This window comes from Piliocolobus tephrosceles, chromosome 7 (genome assembly GCF_002776525.5).
Source record: "Piliocolobus tephrosceles isolate RC106 chromosome 7, ASM277652v3, whole genome shotgun sequence".
NCBI classification, from domain to species: domain Eukaryota; kingdom Metazoa; phylum Chordata; class Mammalia; order Primates; family Cercopithecidae; genus Piliocolobus; species Piliocolobus tephrosceles.
The window spans coordinates 35,245,170-35,264,579 of NC_045440.1; the positions used below are offsets into that span (position 1 = coordinate 35,245,170).

The 19,410-nt window shown below is 42.2% G+C and overlaps 1 protein-coding gene across 1 annotated transcript in view; it reads left to right on the top strand.

Moving 5' to 3' along the window:
• Window positions 1-18,537, top strand: part of KCNU1 (potassium calcium-activated channel subfamily U member 1) — a 168,085-nt gene extending 149,548 nt beyond the window's left edge. Inside the window, exons 23-27 of the mRNA XM_023214649.2 lie at window positions 1,460-1,534; window positions 5,029-5,168; window positions 13,391-13,585; window positions 15,352-15,470; window positions 17,927-18,537. Coding sequence (XP_023070417.1) covers window positions 1,460-1,534; window positions 5,029-5,168; window positions 13,391-13,585; window positions 15,352-15,470; window positions 17,927-18,332 — 935 coding nt within the window. The 3' untranslated portion in view covers window positions 18,333-18,537. The remainder of the gene's footprint in view (window positions 1-1,459; window positions 1,535-5,028; window positions 5,169-13,390; window positions 13,586-15,351; window positions 15,471-17,926) is intronic.
• The last annotated feature ends 873 nt before the right edge of the window (window positions 18,538-19,410 follow it).

Genomic DNA, 19,410 nt, shown 5'->3' on the forward strand with positions numbered 1-19,410 from the left:
TTTTTTTTTTTTTTTTTTTTTTTTTTTTTTTTTGAGATAGGTTCTCAGTCTGTCGCCCAGGTTGGAGTGCAGTAGCACGATGATGGCTCACTGTAAGCTCTGAACTCCTGGGCTCAAGCACCCCTCTCACCCCAGCCTCCTACGTAGCTGGGATTTCAGCTGTGCACCACTACACCCAGCTGATTTTTTTTTTTTAATTTTTTTAGAAAACGGGTCTCTCTATGTTGCTCAGGATTGTCCTGAACTCCTAGACTCAAGTGATCCTCACGTGTCAGCCTCCCAAAGGGTTGAGATGATAGGTGTGAGGCACTGCACCCAACCTTCTATTCCGTTTCTTTCCTCTTACATTTTTAGTGTAAGTTGGAGACTAAACCTCTGATGTCATACTTCTTTTGGAAACTCACCGTGTGATAAAGCTCTTTCAGGCCAGTGCCGTGTATCCCTGTTTTGGGGTCGAAGCTCACAGAGGTTACTGCAGTGCCTTATCTCCGAAGACAGGAGGGAACCGTGTCTACAACTTGAGCACAGAGGTCAAGGGTTCTGAGTGACATCCCAGCCCAGTCTTTAAGAAACCCCACAGCCTTCCATATGGAGACAGACAGGCAGCCAGTTCTGCAGAGACAAAAGCAGTGCCTCAGCCAGGGAGGAGCTCAAAGAAGCAGAGAATGCCCGGAGTCAACAGCCACTCATAATGTGTCCTAAAGCACTCATGGGGACAGCACCACCCATATATTTGCAGTTTCCTTAAAATACTACAGGCAAATTGATGTGGTTTGAGCTACTGCCTGACTGAATTGTTACCTAGCACAGCCACTCCGTGGAGAGTAAGCATATCTTAATTGTGACATCAATAAGCAACTACTGGGAGAACTTTGCCTTTCTTGTAAGTCATTTGAAGTGCCATTTAGAAAGAACAGACATAGCCAGGCATGATGGCTCATACCTGTAATCCCAGCACTTCAGGAAGCCAGGAAAGGAGGATTAGTTGAGGCTGGGAGTTTGAGACCAGCCTGGGCAGCATAGCAAGACCCTATCTCTGCAAAGATAAAAATAAATTAGCTGGGTATGGTGGCATGTGCCAGAAGTCCTAGCTCCTCAGGAGGCTGGGCAGCAGGATCACTTGGGTTCAGGATTTGGCTCCTACAGTGAACTCTGATGGCACCACTGTACTCCAGTCTTGGTGATGGAGCAAGACCCTATTTCAAAAAATGCAAAAAAAGAGAAAAGAAACACCCCCCACACACACATACACACACACTCTCCTCCCCACATTTATCAAAAGGAGATGCTGAGGAGACCCACATAATAATTTTTTGTCTAAACATAGTAAAGGATTTGGGATTTGCACATGAAAGTAACTTTGCTAAGATAAAGCACCAAGTTACATGATATTCTTCTACATTTTTGACGTTTCGTAAGGCATTGTGCTTGCATTTATCACCTCTTTTCTTCTTTGCAGAGGAGACTGCAAGTTACACAAATGCACATAATGAGAAACCAAACTGCCGAAAAGTCCCTATCCTTACAGAACTGAGTAAGTGGTGTTTCGAGGGCAAAATTCAATGGAGAAATTTTTGTGATATATAACTGATGTTCCAAGGATCTTTTTAGAATGCACAAAGGACTCAGGAACCAGAATGGGGCTCAGAGCTTTAAGTGCTTGCCCGGATGTTACATTTGGGCTTTGATTCAACTGGGGACGTCAGTATATCTGGTGTCAAGGTTCAGATATGACATCTGCCTTTTCCACTTTTCTAATTACCAGGAGAGGGAGGGGGAGCAGCAACTGGCTTAGTCTTATTCAGAGGGAGGGGCCACGGATTTGAAGACTGCTAGAAAGAATCTCCCCGTACTGACTAGTCAAACCCATCACAGGACTTTAGGTCAGATGCCTTCCTTTCCAGTAGTGACACCAGCGCTGGGCCAGTGTAATGCAGGAGAGGCATGTGGGGTACAGACTTAGAGAAGGTGCTCACCCTTGGTGTACCCAAATTTTGTGTCCCCTGTATTTCCCCCCGTCACCTTAATCCCAGCCCTGAGTGATACTTTCCTAAAATAGGCAAAAAAAAAAAAAAAACTCTTGAAGAATTAACAGAATATGCTGTTATCTGTCACCAGCACCTGTACAAAATTTCCCTAGGCACAAGGAGCTCTGGGAACAGAAGACAAGGGAGGGAAGGCAGGGAAGGGTGACCAAGTGCATTTGGTAAGGTGCATTGCTGGGGCACCAGGGGACGCATTGGGATTTGCTACTGAGTAGAGTTGAAGGGAAAAGGAGAAAATCCCAGGCAAGAGGAGAACGGTGCCATTAGTGCAGATTGAACCAATTCAGAGATGATCACTAAAAGCTGCTCCTAGCTGTGATTTGACCTGATTTTACTAACCAGAAAAATGCATAATTGGCATTTTATGAGCAAGATTACCAAAACCAGTGGGATTTATCCCAAATTATATGAACATCTAGAGCTCTTAGTCCTGCAAAGTGGGGAAACTTAGAGAGGAATCAGTGGGTGTCACCGCCACGTGAGCTGGGAGTGACAGTGTAGAAGGTGAGAGGTGAGTCACTGCCTCATTGCTACCTAGCTTTCCTGGCCGTTTTATGGAGCAGAGGCTGTTGCAGTTCAGCTCTGAAGATCCTAGACCCCTGGATCCTAGTACCTGCCTGCCTATTTGGAACCACCTTGAAGCTGTCTGCTGCAGCTTTTAATTATATATTACTTTTTTCCTCCCCTTTGAACCATCTCTAACTGTTGAGCTGTATACAGTTGGTTCTTTGTATCTGTGAGGCATTGGTTCCATAACTCACTCACTCTCCACTCCTCCCCTTGCCCTACTTCCTGCAGACACCAAAATCCATGATGCTCAAATCCTTTATATAAAATGGTATAGTACCGTCAACCCTCTGTATCCATGGGTTTCCATCTGCAGTTAATTGAATCCTTGAATGCAAAACCTGTGAAAATGGAGGACCAACTGTATACATCAAATGCATTAATTCAAAGAAGAGTTTAAGTTAGAGTTGTTGGGAAGAAATCAGCCAGTTTCTCACTGACCCAGAGGTGCATCTGGTCACTCTCCGGGGATTTACAGGCTTTGTTTCTGGCACTAAGTAGCCCTTATCAAGTTAACCTAACAACCCACCTGCCAGCTTGTCCAGGTTCTTGTTGTCTAGCTGACTGGAAATGGTCATGTTGACATGGGAGCTGCAGGTCTGATGTTCTGTACCATTTTGTTACAGAATGGATGGGCATCTGAAGGAAATGGCCAGGAAAGCTGAGGCCGCTAGTTTAGGATGATACAGCAGGATTTGGACAAAGACTCATGGGATATTTGTGTGTGTGTGCGCACGCGCACCTGTGAGTGTGCGTGTGTGTGTGTGTGTGTGGAGGGTTCACAATGCAAGAAGAGGAACGTAGAAGTGCACAGGAGATGTGGGTTGATATTAGTCATACCTTGCTCATCTTTTATAAAAATAATGCTGTTCTCAGAAGAAAATGATTCATTAATATCACTTCATTCATTAATGTCACTTCCCCCAAACATACTGAGAAATAATTTAAGGCATTAGGGGATAATCCAGACATAGTAAGCAATGGATTCCAAGTTGTGTGTCCAGCATATTTGTTTGGATTGGTCATTTCAAGAACTGTAATGTCAAGAACTGTGGAGAGTCTAAGGCTATCCTATTTGCAAACCAACAGGTGCACCTACCCCAGTCTCATGGATGCTGGCAGAAGATATAAGACTCCTGGATCAGAGAACAAAACAAAACAAAACCAATCAGTTTATTACTCAGAGTAATAACAGCAGCCAGAGTATCCTCATTTTTGTGTTGGTTGCCCAAGCCCTGCTTTCCACCGGGTGACATGAAGAGTAACACCTGTACCCACAGTGGATTGCTCTTTAGGATAGGAACCTGAGCTCAGGAAACCAGAGTCTTTTATAACAGGCAGTAAGCATGCCTTCCCTTAGCTCCTGTGGGAGACATCATCTCTATCTTCCAATGCTGTTCTTGAGACAAACATTCTTGAAGCGAGAGTCTAAAACAAACTTTGGGAGGCTGAGGTGGGTGAATCATTTGAAGTCAAGAGTTTGAGACCAGCCTGGCTAACATGGTGAAACCCTGTCTCTACTAAAAACACAAAAATTAGCTGGACATCGTGGTACATGCCTGTAATTCCAGCTACTTGGGAGGCTGAGGCATGATAATTGCTTGAACCTGGGAGGCAGAGGTTACAGTGACTGTGCCATTGGGCAGCCTGGGTGATGAAATGAGACTTACTCAAAAAAAAATTTTTTTTAAAAGAGTCTAGGAACAAAGGCAGCCTGTGCCTCTCCTCTCACGTACCACAATGATGCCTGTATTCATTTCAGAGGCTGCCTACAGGGGTCTGAGTTGGAGCCTGGGGCCACTACAGACATGCTGATAGATAATTTGGCTACTGCTATACTGGCCTCAGTTAGGATGATTCCCTAAGCCCTTGCCACACAGAGTGCCATCCATGAATCAGCAACCTCAGCAGCTTCTGGGAGCTGGCTGGGCATGTAGACTTTCAGCCCTCACCCTAGATCCAGTGAATGAGAATCTGCATTGCAACCAGATCTCCAAGTGATTCATATGTTCATTAAATTTTGAGAGGCACTGGGCTTAAGTGACGGGTGACCATGTGTTCCTATGATACCAGGGCAATTTTTGAGCATGCTCCCTTTTGCTCCCCCAAAATATCCTGGTTTGAAAGATGAATTATACGAGGATGACAATCAGAACACTTCTTGAGAAACAGCCTGTGCTCCAACAATGTCCCCTTAATGGTGAATGTACCCAATTGAACTACGTCTTTTGTGGGAAGGAAGATATTTGGAAAGGAAAGAAAAAAAATGTACTGAAATAAGGGTAGATCTGACAGAGACCCCAAAGAAGACATCAGATCTTTTGATCAAGTGGTTGCCCCTTGGCCTGCATGGATGGCAGTTCTTATATTCTTAACTTGATCTGATTGTCTTTCCTTTTTGCCCCTTGCCTTGCAGAAAATCCTTCCAACATTCACTTTATTGAACAGCTTGGTGGACTGGAAGGGTCCCTCCAAGAAACAAATCTGCATCTCAGCACTGCCTTTTCTACAGGCACTGTTTTTTCTGGCAGCTTCTTGGATTCTCTCCTGGCCACGGTAAGAAAAGTTAAGCCATGGAGCCAACAAAACCAAGCCCTCTGCAGAGAAGTGAGCAGGTGGCATAGAGCTGAGTAGATGATAACACCTCTCAGTCCTAAGTTCTCTTTGATTTTCAAAAACAAGCTTGTTCCCATACATTAATTTATCTTTTCTGATAACTACTTGGTGTGGGAAGCAACATTTTCACATTTTCAAGATTAAAAACATGAGGCCCTTGGAGCCAGAACCCCTGATGCTAGGAAAAGTGAGTGCCGGCCTCTCAGCTTCGAAGGCATCACTGCAGACCAGGCCCCTTGGGATCAGAGCTCAGGAGATACTACTTTCCCTTCTCTCTAAAATCCTCCCAACAGCTCATGTGGAAATTGGCCATAAAGGGATCCAGAGTTTCAAGGAAGAAGCTCTGGGCTTTGCTGGTGAGTTTTATTCAAAGCTAAGTCAAATCTCCCTCCATGTTCCTCCTCTCATGGGGCACATTGTTGACTACATGATTGTTCTTTAGTTTTCAGCACCTCTTTAGCCACCTGGCAAATTTTTTCCTCCTGGATGGAATTAATTCATCCTACAAATGCCCACTGAACACCTTCTCTGTGCAGGGCACTGTTGGGGGGGGTAGTGCTGGGCAATCTGCAGCTTGAGAATGACAAAAGCCTCACCCACATGGGGCCTGCTGAGTGGAGGGTATTGGCATATGCATCATAAATAAGTAACACAGAGGGATGCCAGTTACACGGGCTAAGGAGATGTGAGATAGGAAATGTGGAATTTGGGGAAGGAATTGCAAGATTCAATAACATGCTGAGAAGGTGGCAGGTGAGCCCAGCTCTAAGGGAGAGAAGAGAACACAGCATTCAGAAGCAGTGAGGTGGGAGCTGTTAGAAATAGATAATCGGTGCCATGAAGAAAAGTCAACACGGAGACAAAAGGTCTCTCAGCAAGGCAATCTTTACTTTCTGCAGAAAGGGTGCTCAATGGCAGATGGAACAATGGTGAGAGCACACTTGAACAAAGGAAAAGCAGACATATTTATCCCTTATGCATTTGGGTCATCCTTACCTCTGTGTCCTGCATTTATTGGCCGGAACTATCATCATAGTCTTAAACTGATACCCAATTTGCTAATAACCTAAAACTTTCCTAAATAGGTAAGTGCAAGGAAGAACGAAGAAGGAGAGGAAGTTGCTTACAACAGGTTTAAGGAAGCAATAGCATTTCTACATAAGGAAGGTACAGAAACTATGAGCTAAGACTTGCCTGGGTCTGTCCAGGTATGCCTGAGTAAGCCAAAACAACTAACTGGAGGAAAATGTAAGAACTAATAGTTGATAGGAGGATTTAGAGTAAGGAGCTATTATTCCTAGTGTCTGTTATTTTATTTTTAAACCAAGATGAGCTTTGAAGAGGAACTTTTCTACTTTCTACAGAGTACACCTCAGGGTGTTAAAGGAGTTTCAGATTGACTGAGACTCATGAGATCGGTGTGTAGCCATTGGTGAATGACTTGCAAGAACTCTTCCAAAGGAAAGCCACATAACCCACTGCCTCCCACACTCCTCCTACTCGGGATTTTCAAGGGAAGAGCTGCAGAATGGCTGGATGTCAATATGCAGATGCTTATATGCAGAAGAATCTGAGCACAGTTGATGAACTTGCTGTCTTCTGGAGGTCCACATGAAGAGGCATCACGCCTGAATTTCAGGAAAGCCTCAAGGCACAGTTTGCAAGTTTAAGGGAACATGGCTGGGCGTATCCATCCCCTTCCTGACATCAGTGCCATTTGGCATGAGATTGTGTTGCCCTTGACTCTGCCTGTCTAAGCCGTGGTAGGGGTCTCATACACCCCATCAAGCTAATAGAGAGAGAATACCACTTAAATGGTAGTTTAACATTAAATAAATTAGTAGAGTGCAAGGCTCCTAAAGAGTTAAGCAGCTCAGCCTTCACTGAGCTAGGGAGGTACTGGAAGAAGTCAAGTCAGGTTACTTTTCTGAGAAGGTGGCTCTGTCAGAGAAAGTGTTATATCACTGTCTGTCACTGATACGTCAATTAACTCGCCTGGAATTAATGACTGGAGTGTCAGGCAGGAGGTGACTTTCGATGAACTTGACCTGTCTGCAGATACATTTCAGATGGGTTTCAGGTCCCAGTTCTCTTCAGAGATCCTTAGATGTCAGGCAGCTTCATGCCTTAAATTAAAATTGAAACTTAATTAAACACCACCAGCTCACGCAGACAGAAACAGAGCCACAGATTCTATTTAGAGCTGGTCGGAAGGGCAGGATGGACAGGGAAGGGCTGAAAGAGTAGGGACAACAACAAATGAACACACAAGCACAAGCCAGTATGATGAATACAGATTTGGTCACGAGCCTGATTCCTCCCACCACTCAGCACCTGATCGTGACATTGGCCTTGAGTGGTCTAAAGAGTGCAGCTTCTTCCCAGGCTGCCTTCAGATATTGGGTCAATGGGCTTCACTTGGTGGAAGAGGAAGATTCTTGCTGGAAAACAAAATGTGCCACATAGAGAATAGAGGCCACACAGTGTGACCTGAAACTGCAGTCATCACATGAGGTCACAACACACAGTGGATCAACAGCTTTGCCTTCAGAACTCTTGGTAAGTACTTATTTTAGGACTGGCATTTGTTCACCTGAATTTGGGCAGGGGTGGCAATGGAGCATTAGGGAAGAAGGTGTCTTCTTTGTCAATGGTGCCAACTGATTCTTGAACCTCTAAATCTCTACCTAGCAGTTTTCTGCCCCAGCTCTTGAATCTTTAATGATGTACGCCACAGCAAAATGAACACACTGTAACATTATTTAATGATGAGCTGAACTAGGCCATTGAAAATAATTGTGAATGCTGATTATTTTTGTTTTCCTTCTCTTGTTTCCCTTCTCTCTGCACCTGATTCTACTGGTTCTATGTGCCCTTATCAGTGTGGGGGTGGCTTCCCATCACCAAAGAAAGACCCAAGGATCAAGACTGAGCCTCCAATCTCATTGTCTCCTTTATTCTGGGGACCATTTGATCTTGGGTAGACTCTGGATCTTACCACCTGGTCACATGGAAATACCCTCGGAGAGGAAGAGAACATTTATCACCTTCCAGTAACAACATCTGGAGTCACTACAGTGGCTCCTGAATACATTCTCAAATACTTCATTTATTCTCTGTATGTGCTGGAGCATCTGCTGGCGGAGGGTTGATAGGAAGGCAATGACCTCGATCTCTCCATTAACTTAGAAAGGCAGTTGTGGGTCCTGGAGCTATGACCTCCACAGACCCCCAAGGCAGACATTGCTGATGACCACAGTTCTCCTCCCCCAGATCATACCTTTTTCTATATAGGTCTCTAGGCAATTTATTTTGATGAGTTTTCTTGTTGAGATAATATCAAGAACAATAGCTATTGATCTTAAGAAGAGTAACATCTTTCAAGCACTTACCCAGAGCCAAGGAGTTCACTAAATGCATTCCCTCCATTACCTGGTTTAATTCTCCTGTCAAATATGGAAGCTTAGCTGAGTAAATAATCTGCCAAAGGCTGCATCATTTACAAGTAACGAGTTGGTTTTCAGATCCAAGTGTATGTGATCCCAGAGTCATTCCTTGCTGCCACAATCAACTGCCCCTCCAGAGATCTATTTCTGTAATGATCAGTATCCTTGCAACACAGGGATTTTCAAGTTTAGGTTAGAGGGCTCCTTCCCTGACAATGCTCTGTTCAGAAAGAAGGAGATATGCCCACCCCGCCTTGCCCACCCACACCTCTCCCCTCCATCAGAGCAACTCCACTTTCATCTGTGGTATATTAGAGGTGCCTGCATAAGATTCAATTGCACAAGAGACGTCTGTTGTTAAGAAGATTTTGAAACTCATTCCCTTGAAGTTAGGATGCGGGACCAACAGAGAGGCATAACATAAACAGAATCCTATTCTTTTCTATTCTGAGACAGTTTTCCAATTTCCAGCCAGAAGTCTGGTGTGGGAGGCAGGAGTCAGTCATTTTGCCCCATTTTGCATGTCCCTTTTATCCATAATATCCCTCCACAAAGACTGTATTCTGGGTTTGACACTTCCAACCTGCAGCCCAGCTTAATGCACCAAGAGATCTGTGTCCCATTGCAACATAGAGGTTACAGAGGTTACAATTAGACTCTCAACGTTGGTTTCTGTGATACCCATACTACACAGAAGGTCAAGGCTAAGAGCAGATGCATTCAGGACAGGCTCCCTGAATGTATCTGCTAATGCCTCAGCAGTTTATGAAACAAGATGAGAATACCAGCCATTACTTCAATCCCGGTGAACTGTATTTTCAACCGGATATTAAGGGCCCTCTTCCTTCCCATGTGTACTCAGACACCTCCATAGTGCTGTTCCACCTTTCTCTCTCCACTGTCCCTAATAAGCACCAAGAATAAATGTGTGAATCCCAAGAAGGCCACAAAGCCCACAGGCATGTGCTGTGAACTTGCACTGCTTAGAAATACTAAGGTTTTGTTTACATTTTCATGCACTTTAAAAAATTCTATCCCTTGATAGACCTGTGCTAGGTTTTTCAATGTAAAATGATGGATTTTTCTCTGCAACTTTCTGATACAGTTGACATTAGAATGACTTCAAGTACCCTGGTATACTACCCTAAACTGACTAGCTGAAGAAATATGCCTACAGGATGTAATTTAGATTTGCTTTTAATCCTCTATCAGTTCAATGCTATAAAAATTCAAATATGGTGAGGCAGCCAGGCCCATATGTGGGACTCCTATCTGGTTCTACAATCAAAAACTTTCAAAACTAGATGTGAACTTGGGGAGCACTTTCCTTTACTTGTAAGGAAATTGAAGCCCACACAAATTATATGACATTCTTAAGGTCACTTGGCTTGTTAGTTGCAATTTTCCTACCTTATAATCTTACTCTTAGATTAGAAGTTATTTCCTGAAGAATGTTTGATCTTAAGGTCTTTGAGAATTCTCAGAATGAAAAGCAGCATTTGGCTAGGATGTTAGCATCTGCACCATTAGGTAATATTCTAGGTTATGACAGGGACCACAGCACTCATGGTAGCTAAAAGTTACAACATTATGGGCATCAACATTTTCTAACATTGAAAGTCCAGGTTCCAGTAAACAAGACGATATTAGAAACATTGGCCAAATTTGAAGGTCTGAGATATTTCAAGTGCCCTTGAACTTGCGGATTTTCTTGTGAAAGACAAGAGGGATGGAGTGAGAACAAGAGGGGGAGTGAGAACTAGAGGGAGGGAGGGAGGGAAGGAGGGAAGGAGGAAGGGAGAGAGGAAAGAAGGAAGGAAGAGAGGGAGGAAGGAAGGGAGGGAGGGAGGAGAAGGGAAGGGAAGATAGAAAGAGATATTGAGGAAGGTCTGTGCCAGAAACCCCAAATAATAAGAATAGGAGATGAGCTCACAGAATATGGGTGACATGTAAATCCCATTGTTTTTCTCAGTATAGAATTATAATCCTTTTGGTGTCAGAGCTGAAGAAATGATATATTCAAAAGCTAAGCCTCTCTCAGTTAAATATGTAAAGCACATGTTTCCCTAGAGTTATTGACACCAGGATAACCCTAGAATTTACACCTTTTCTTTAATCAGTGGAGAATTATTCTAATGCATTATGTTTGATCACTCTACACTATGGCCACATGTTCTTAAACGGATTGTGGTTCAACCTGAATTTATGTCCTCCACTACTCCCCCGCCCCCCCGGATGTCGGGGACTTTATTCCATAAACACCCTCCCAGGTGGTAGTGGGATGTAGCAAAGAAGAAACAGAAGGAAGAAGACATCACTCAGGAAATTCCTTTAGTCTGGGGACTAGGGCGAAGTCATCTGTTAACCTAAAAAATACTGTAAAAGTTATTTTTATTATCTTCTAATTCATATAGATTATATTATTCCTTAAGTCAACTTGTCCCAATCACGTCTACATTTTACCAGCAATATTTATTTGTTAAAAATTACCTATCCATTGAAGTCAATATTCTTACAGCTTTCAAACACATGCCTTGTTCAGTGCACTACTGAGGATATGAGTGTTATATAGACATAGCCTATCTTCTGAAGGAGCACATCATCTTCAGGAATTATTGCTCAGTCTGATCTGAGGACAACCAGTGTCAGAACCACTCAGGGTGCTCTTTAAATTCTGATTCCCACTCCTGTCCATATATTCTGATCCAGGAGATCTGGGATTCCAGAAATCTACACTCATTAACATCACTTCAGATGATCCAGATACACAAGAAGCAATGATAAAGAAAACAGAATTTAGCAATGTGTGCATTATATTTTACTTAATCCTGCAAGAAATGCTAGAAGGTAAGTATTGCCATGTCAGCTTTAGAGATTATAAAACTGTTGCTGAAAAAACAATCAGACACAGTAGCTCATGCTTGCAATCCCAGCACTTTGGGAGGCCAAGACAGGGGGATCACTTGAGGTCAGGAGTTTGAGACCAGCATGACCAACATGGCAAAATCATGTTTCTACTAAAAATACAAAAAAAATTAGCTAGGTATAGTGGCGCATGCCTGTAATCCCAGCTACTTGGGAGGCTGAGGCAGGAGAATTGCTCGAACCCAGGTGGCAGAGGTTGCAGTGAGCCAAGATCGCGCCACTGCACTCTAGCCTAGACAACAAACAGAGTGAGACCTTGTCTCAAACAAATAAACAAAAAACAAAGACAAACAAACAAAACACATGAATTGCCCAAAGGCACCCAGCTGGAATACGGCAGTCCAAGATTCAAACTCAAGTGTGTTTCATACAAGCAACTAACTGTAAACTGTAAAATATAGAAGAATGAAATTAAGTAAAACTCAGTGCCCAGGGAATCCCAAAGAAAGAGAAATTTCTTCTGCTTAGAAGACCCAGAAAAGAGTCATGAAGCTGATGAACCAGAGGTTCAAAAGCAAAGGCATGAAGCGGTAAAAGAACGGCTTAAGTACCTGTAGATAGACTAGCGTGCCCCAGAGGGAACATGTCATGGAGGAAATAAGCCTGGGAAAAAGGATTGCATCAGATCCTGAAGGTTTTGAAGGCCACGGTGGAGACAGAGGGCCTGGTGGCCTGGTTTTATGTCAGGATACTAAAAGGTTGAGGAGGTGGAGGTCATGATCTGATTTGTGTTTCTGGGAATTGCTGTGGAAGCATTGTAAACAGTGGGATGCAGATGAGAAGAAAAATCAAGGCAGAACAAGAAGTAAAGAGGTTCCTATGATAATCCAGGTTTCAGAAGATGGATCCCTGATTTTGAAAGTAGAGAAAATAAATGGTAAATGAATAACAATTGAAGTTATTCCTGATGTTTATTATAAAAACAAAATGATTGCATTTAGATAATATATATAAATAGAAATTCTCATTTTTAATAAAGCAAAAGTCTAATTTAGATAAAATGAAGGATGAAAAATAAAGCCTAGTGGGTAACATATTCCAATGACTTTTCCATGTATGCTAATGCCTGATCCATACTGAATGTGGTAGCAATCCTGGAGAAAGAGACTTTATTAAAATGGCTGGGATTATTCAGACTCAAGCTCATTTCAAAATAAGTTTACCACATCTTCCTCTGGTTTCATTTGGATGCCAAAGATTCTGAAACCCTATCCATTTAATTATTAAACACCTATAATTTCTAAAGTATAATGAGAGTATGGGAAATCCAAATACTAATAAGACCTATGTCGATATGTGTCCTTAAGTAGGTCACAAACAAAAGGATTAAAAGTAAATTCACATGCAGAAGGCTCAAGTATAGATGACAATAATATCATTAGTTCCCCACTGGAAAATCTACAGAATGTCTCAGTAAATATATGTATTTTTAAATATACATTGATGATGATTAGGGTATCTGTGGCCTGACATATATACCTCCTCTGGTCATTTTGGGAAGAGGGGAATCCCTGGTGTCAGTATCATTATCCAATTTCTTCTTCATCTGCAATGTAATCTCCAAGGAACAGGAACTGGGTCAGTATTGTTTTCTCTGCACTTGGCCTAACCTAGCACAGTACCCAAACTGCCATCCTTCAGCTGCATTAGATAATGATAATGAGAAACACTGTTCTACACCATCAGATCCATGTTAAACAGCAATGCCCGCTAAATCTCCAAGACTATACCCCTCAGCAGTTCACATATTGGCTCTTCTGACTTTGTATGTGGCTTGTCCTTGTTTTCCAGGCCTTCTACAATTATCATGTCCTAGAATTGCTTCAGATGCTGGTGACAGGAGGAGTAAGTTCTCAGCTGGAGCAACATTTAGATAAGGATAAAGTCTATGGTGTGGCAGATAGCTGCACGACGCTCTTGTCTGGAAGAAACCGGTGTAAATTGGGGCTTCTGTCCTTACACCAAACCATTTTATCAGACGTTAACGTGAGTCTACTCTTCTCAGAATTCTGTTTTTCACTTCCTTTCCTCTCTGAGCTTCTGAAAATGGTCCAGAATATTTGGGTTCATAGATGTCCCACAGCATAGAAATGATAACAATAAAAATAACAAAAAAAGAATACAAGTTTATATTATTCATAGAGTATTTTACAAATCACAGTGTGTTCATATGTTATATTTATTTTTTATGATAATTATGAGAAGTAGATAAAGCAGTTGTTATTATCCCCATCTTCTAGATAAATAACCCGAATCTACAGGGAGCATCAGAGAGGCCTGGCAACTTTGTACCTTGACAAGGGTATTCATAATAATTATAACAGCTAATGTTTATTGAGTATTTTCTCTGTGCTTGTCTTTTTTAGTATTTTTTCCACTTAATCTGTCCATGGATTTATATGGTAGGCATTACTATTAATTCTGTTTAACAGATCAAGAAACTGGAGCTCAGAGAAGCAAGGACTTGCCAGAGACCACATTGTCAATCAGTGTCAGAGCAGGGACCCAGCTATAGCAGTTTGACCCCGGGCCTGCCTACTTTCCCCATACTTAAAATGCTAAAGAAATCTGATAAGGTCAGCTGAAATCAGGCAGAAGACTTCTGTATGTGGGTCTAAGAATCTGGCTGCACTATCCAGTGGAAAATGCTTGCATTTTCTTAGCCAAGGGAGCTGGTAAACAGTAGATTACAGCAAGGGAGAAGATAATAATTCTGGAAAATTCCAACAGGGCATCCAGGCACTTGGGAATCACAGTAGGGTCTAGCCAAGATATGAGAAATCTATGTGGTGCCTTCTGGTTTGGTTTTAATTGGCATTGTATTCAGTTGTCCAGTGTTAACTGCTAGGGGCAGGCTTTTCCAAGGAAACATCTTTTGTTGATTCAGAGGACATTAGCAAAACCCCTGGGTAGAACACTATACCTGGTGCATGTCGACGTGTGCTGCCAAAAGGGGCAAGACCCATGTTCTGTGCATTAGCATTTCAGGTGTGAACCACATTCCAGAAGTTCCCTCGATGTAGTCTGGTCCTTTACATTTCCTTAGTCCTGGGTTGCTCACCTACAGGTGGACTTGTAAGTGTATGTAAGCCCAGAAAACTATTGCTAGCAACTTCCTGTTGGCATCAAAGAGGACGGTAGACTTGTCCCCACTCCTCTCCCTCCTCTCTCCATTTATGCCATGTCCTCCCTTTGTTCTTTATCCTGAGGAATTACAGAACTGGATGGATTGATCTCTTTTGACCTTGCTGAGCCCATTTACTGCTGCAGGGGCTTGAAATTGTTGTCTATTCATAATGATCTTGTTGGGTATAGCCTGAGAATAAGGTCCAGATGAGTATTTGGGACTGTGATCTGTTTTACAGTAGGATAAGATGACTCTCAAGAGATCATTTAACATCCCAACCCATTATATATCTCAGAAGCTCCATTTTCCAATCCATGGCTCATTGTTAATTCATAGTGGTTACCAGAATGGCAATGGTAATAAGGACAAGCACAACAGCATGTCACACCACACCCACCAGAAGCTCTTGAAAGAGCCAGAATGATAAAAACAATCGCCGGGATTAGAGTTTCAGAACTAATCATTCTCTTAATTACCTATCCACCTGGCAGTGCTGCCACAAAGATATTGGGAAACGACTTTCCAAGCTTCTACTACCAGGTAAAGCAAACGACACTCCAGTGAGTGCTTATAATTGCTTGATCAAAGTGCCCAGCAGACATATTTTTGTCTCTTCTCTCCCCAGCCAAGAAACACCTTTGGACAACTGTTCTGTGGCTCATTAGATCTGTTTGGAATCCTGTGTGTTGGCTTATACCGAATAATTGATGAAGAGGAGCTCAACCCAGAAAACAAAAGGGAAGTGTGCTAGATTAGAAAGCACCATCCACCCATTCAAGCATAAGAACCAAAGCTACTTTATTCAATGTGAAAGAGAATTCCAGAGCTCAGGGTCCATAGTTGCAAGGAAGGGTGCATGGGAAATAAAGAACTATGTAAGAATAAGGAGGAATGGGTATAAACAAGAGGGACCTGAATAATTAGGGTCCAATTAATATTGGCCATGTAAGAAGAATGGAGTCTGTATCCCCTAGTGAAAATTGAAATATGGAGCTAGATTTTAAATCAGCTCATTCCGATTTTGTAACTTACTCCTCATCCATGTCTGTACAACTTTCTAAAGCTGAACGCCACTATCCACATTTGAAAGATGTACTTGTTTTCTGCTGGACTCATTGGGTAAATATTGATTGAGATCTACTTTGCTAGCCATGGTGCTTTTTACATATAAATCATGGGGGTGATATGTTTGACTTTCAATTTAAAGAAAGACCACTCTGACAGCCCCGAGGAAGATAGAAATGTATGTGGAGGGGAAAGGGAAAGGAGAGGTTACAGTCTAGAGACAACACAATCGTGTATGCCCAGACTAAGATCTTCACAGTGGGAATGGACAGGATTCAGTAGGGAAGTAGAAACTGAAAGGAATAGAGTGGAAATAGATCGATGGAACCTATTCCAGGAGAAAGGAGAAGGAAGTCAAATTACTCAAAGCGGAGCGGTCTTGAATAGAAAATAACAGCAATGATTTTTTTGGCCCACAGAAGAAAAGGAGGAAAAGAAGAGATGCCAAGGCAGATCTAGCTCTAGGTGAGGGCTGTGTTTATGGAAATTTTTATTTTGCACTAGGATTTCTCAGTGCATAGTCATTGCTGAGAGAAAGATAGAAGAAATATTATCAGGAGTTGAGAAAGGAGCCAATGTTTAGATTAACTGCTGAGAGGAGTGGAAGAGGAGGCTTATTGTGGATTTGTGAAGAAATCCTAGACCATACAGTGAAAGAAGAAAGATTGGAAATCTCAATGCATTGAATAGTGGATGTACTCAGAGTTAAGGGAGTGAGAGAGAAAGTATGATGAGAAGTTGTAGTCAGCAGTGATTTATTGAAATGTAACATTTTAGAAGTGGAACGATGTTAGGAATTAAAACAGCTAGGACACGGCCAGGAAAGTGGTTTGGAGGTAAAGATCATTGCGTACTGGAAGTCATAGCAATGTGTCTGAATGCTGGAGTTGTAAACCACATAGACACTGCAGGCATGTAAAAAGATAGCTGCACTAAAGTTTGAAAGGAAGAGCATGTCAAGTGCCAAATGACAAAATAAGTGTGGAGGTCTACCGATGACTCTGATGGATGGGGAAGGAAGGTGCCATGGCTTTATAGCACCCACCACCAAGACAATGGGGGAGGACTGATGTTCTGGAAATAGCTCTCTCTCCCCCTCTCTGCCTGAACTCCACCCCTCCCCCAAACACCTCTGTATAGCCCTTGCAACACGATAACTGGGAAAATATACAGCTTATATTAAGACTTGACCTCAGGGAGAAAATTGATATTTTTGTTTTAAACAGAATATGTGATCTTGTTCAGCATATTTTTTTAAGAATAGAATTGAGGTTACAGAGGACTCAGTGGGAAAGATAAAAGTGGGTAGGTCATTCAGTGAAGGAAGTTCAGTGGTACCTTGAAATCTATGCTAGGAAAGAGGTGATCATTTGAGGCACTAGTGAGGCAATGCGGGATGAAAGTCACACAAGGCTACCCTGCCTCAATGTTCCCACATAAGCACTGTTGCACTCACTACTTCAACTCACATTTTTGGGCATTTGCTGTGTACCTGATGCTGTGTTAAGGCTTCTGGGTATTCTTTAGGGTTCATTGACGTTCGCTATTTGCTTGCCAGTCAGGTTTCAAATGAAACTGTTTTTTCTAATGCTTTTCTCCATTGGCCAGGCTACATTCTGTGTGAAAGTTGGTGGCATAAGCATTAGGTTAGAGTAGGTCTAAGTCAGGATGAAAATACCTGAAATATATGTCATCTTTCTGTTGATAAAGCTTGGCTATGAGGTCAATATTGTGCCAGCTGAATTCATGAGTATAGTGGCTTTTAAAAGCAAATAGACCTGTTTTTAAGGCCATTAGACATCAATCAGTCCAAACCACAGTCTTCCCACTGGAAAAAATGATGAGTGCAGCAAGGCCCAGAGAAGGAGGACACCATGCCCAGAGTCAGAAGTGGTTGGGTTCAGAGGCAGGGATGAAAGCCAGCCCCCTCATTCCTACTCTAGAACCTCTCCTCTTGCACTGTGCTACAGGAGTAAGTACTAAATAGATATTTACTGTTAATCAGAAACCCATGAAGCAAAGCAAAACAAAAACGTTTCCTCTTTAGGCCCAGCCAAATGACCTCTTTATTTGGGTCCTATCACCACACTGGCCAGCTGCAGAGGCTCAGCATTTATCTTTTACTTGTCTTACAGGTTTGTGATCACCCGGCCAGCTAATGAGTTCAAGCTGCTGCCCTCAGATCTTGTGTTCTGTGCCATACCCTTCAGCACTGCTTGTTATAAAAGGAATGAAGAGTTCTCATCGCAAAAGTCATATGAAATTATAAATGAAGCATCACGGACAACAGAGACACATTCAGACACAAATTTTCCTCCCACCATTTATTCAGTTGATAAGACATGGTATTCACCAGTCTATCCTTACCAGTCAAGAACTAACTCCCTCTCTTTTCCTAAGCAAACAGCATGGAATCAGAGTAGAACAAACAGTTCTATAACATCCCAGAAACCTTTAGGTGACGATGCAAAAGAAAATAGAAAGAAAACCTCAGACAAGAGTTCTGATGAGGACCCCGTTGCATATTCAGAGCCACTATAGACCTGCCCATATTCTTCACGTGCTCTTAACTTGCTGCTTACAAATCATCTCCCGAGATGCTAACTTTGAACAAAGAAAATAAAAATGGAAGCATGTCATTTTTCTGCCCATTGCTTAGTGGCTCATGAAGGCCACACTGTTTTAGATGAGACAAAAGTCTAATCCCATTGGATCTTGTGTGATAAAGAAAGAAATATATGATCAATACTTGTGTAAGGAAAGTTCATTGCTCCGTTTCCCTTGAATAGAAAATATGTTAATTTGCGCTGCATTAAGGAAGTCCTCCAGTACTTGCTGGATTCCCCAGATGAGGAAATACAGGTAATCAAGATAAAAATGAGAATTACTCGGACGTAGGAAAGAAGTAAAGACCCTTCAATCAAGAATCGTACATTTTATTTTATCCCAGAACAGGAAAACAGTAAACTAGTATATATTTCCCTCTTTCCCTCCCCATAATATTTTTTGTTATTCCATTGTATTTTTTTTAAGATTTTTAAAATATTATTTATTTATTTTTATTATTATTATTATACTTAAAGTTCTAGGGTACACGTGCATAACGTGCAGGTTTGTTACATATGTATACTTGTGCCATGTTGGTGTGCTGCACCCATCAACTCGTCAGCACCCATCAACTCGTCATTTACATCAGGTATAACTCCCAATGCAATCCCTCCCCCCTACCCCCTCCCCATGATAGGCCCCAGTGTGTGATGTTCCCCTTCCTGAGTCCAAGTGATCTCATTGTTCAGTTCCCACCTATGAGTGAGAACATGTGGTGTTTGGTTTTCTGTTCTTGTGATAGTTTGCTGAGAGTTATGGTTTCCAGCTGCATCCATGTCCCAACAAAGGACACAAACTCATCCTTTTTTATGGCTGCATAGTATTCCATGGTGTATATGTGCCACATTTTCTTAATCCAGTCTGTCACTGATGGACATTTGGGTTGATTCCAAGTCTTTGCTATTGTGAATAGTGCCGCAATAAACATATGTGTGCATGTGTCTTTATAGCAGCATGATTTGTAATCCTTTGGGTATATACCCAGTAATGGGATGACTGGGTCAAATGGTAC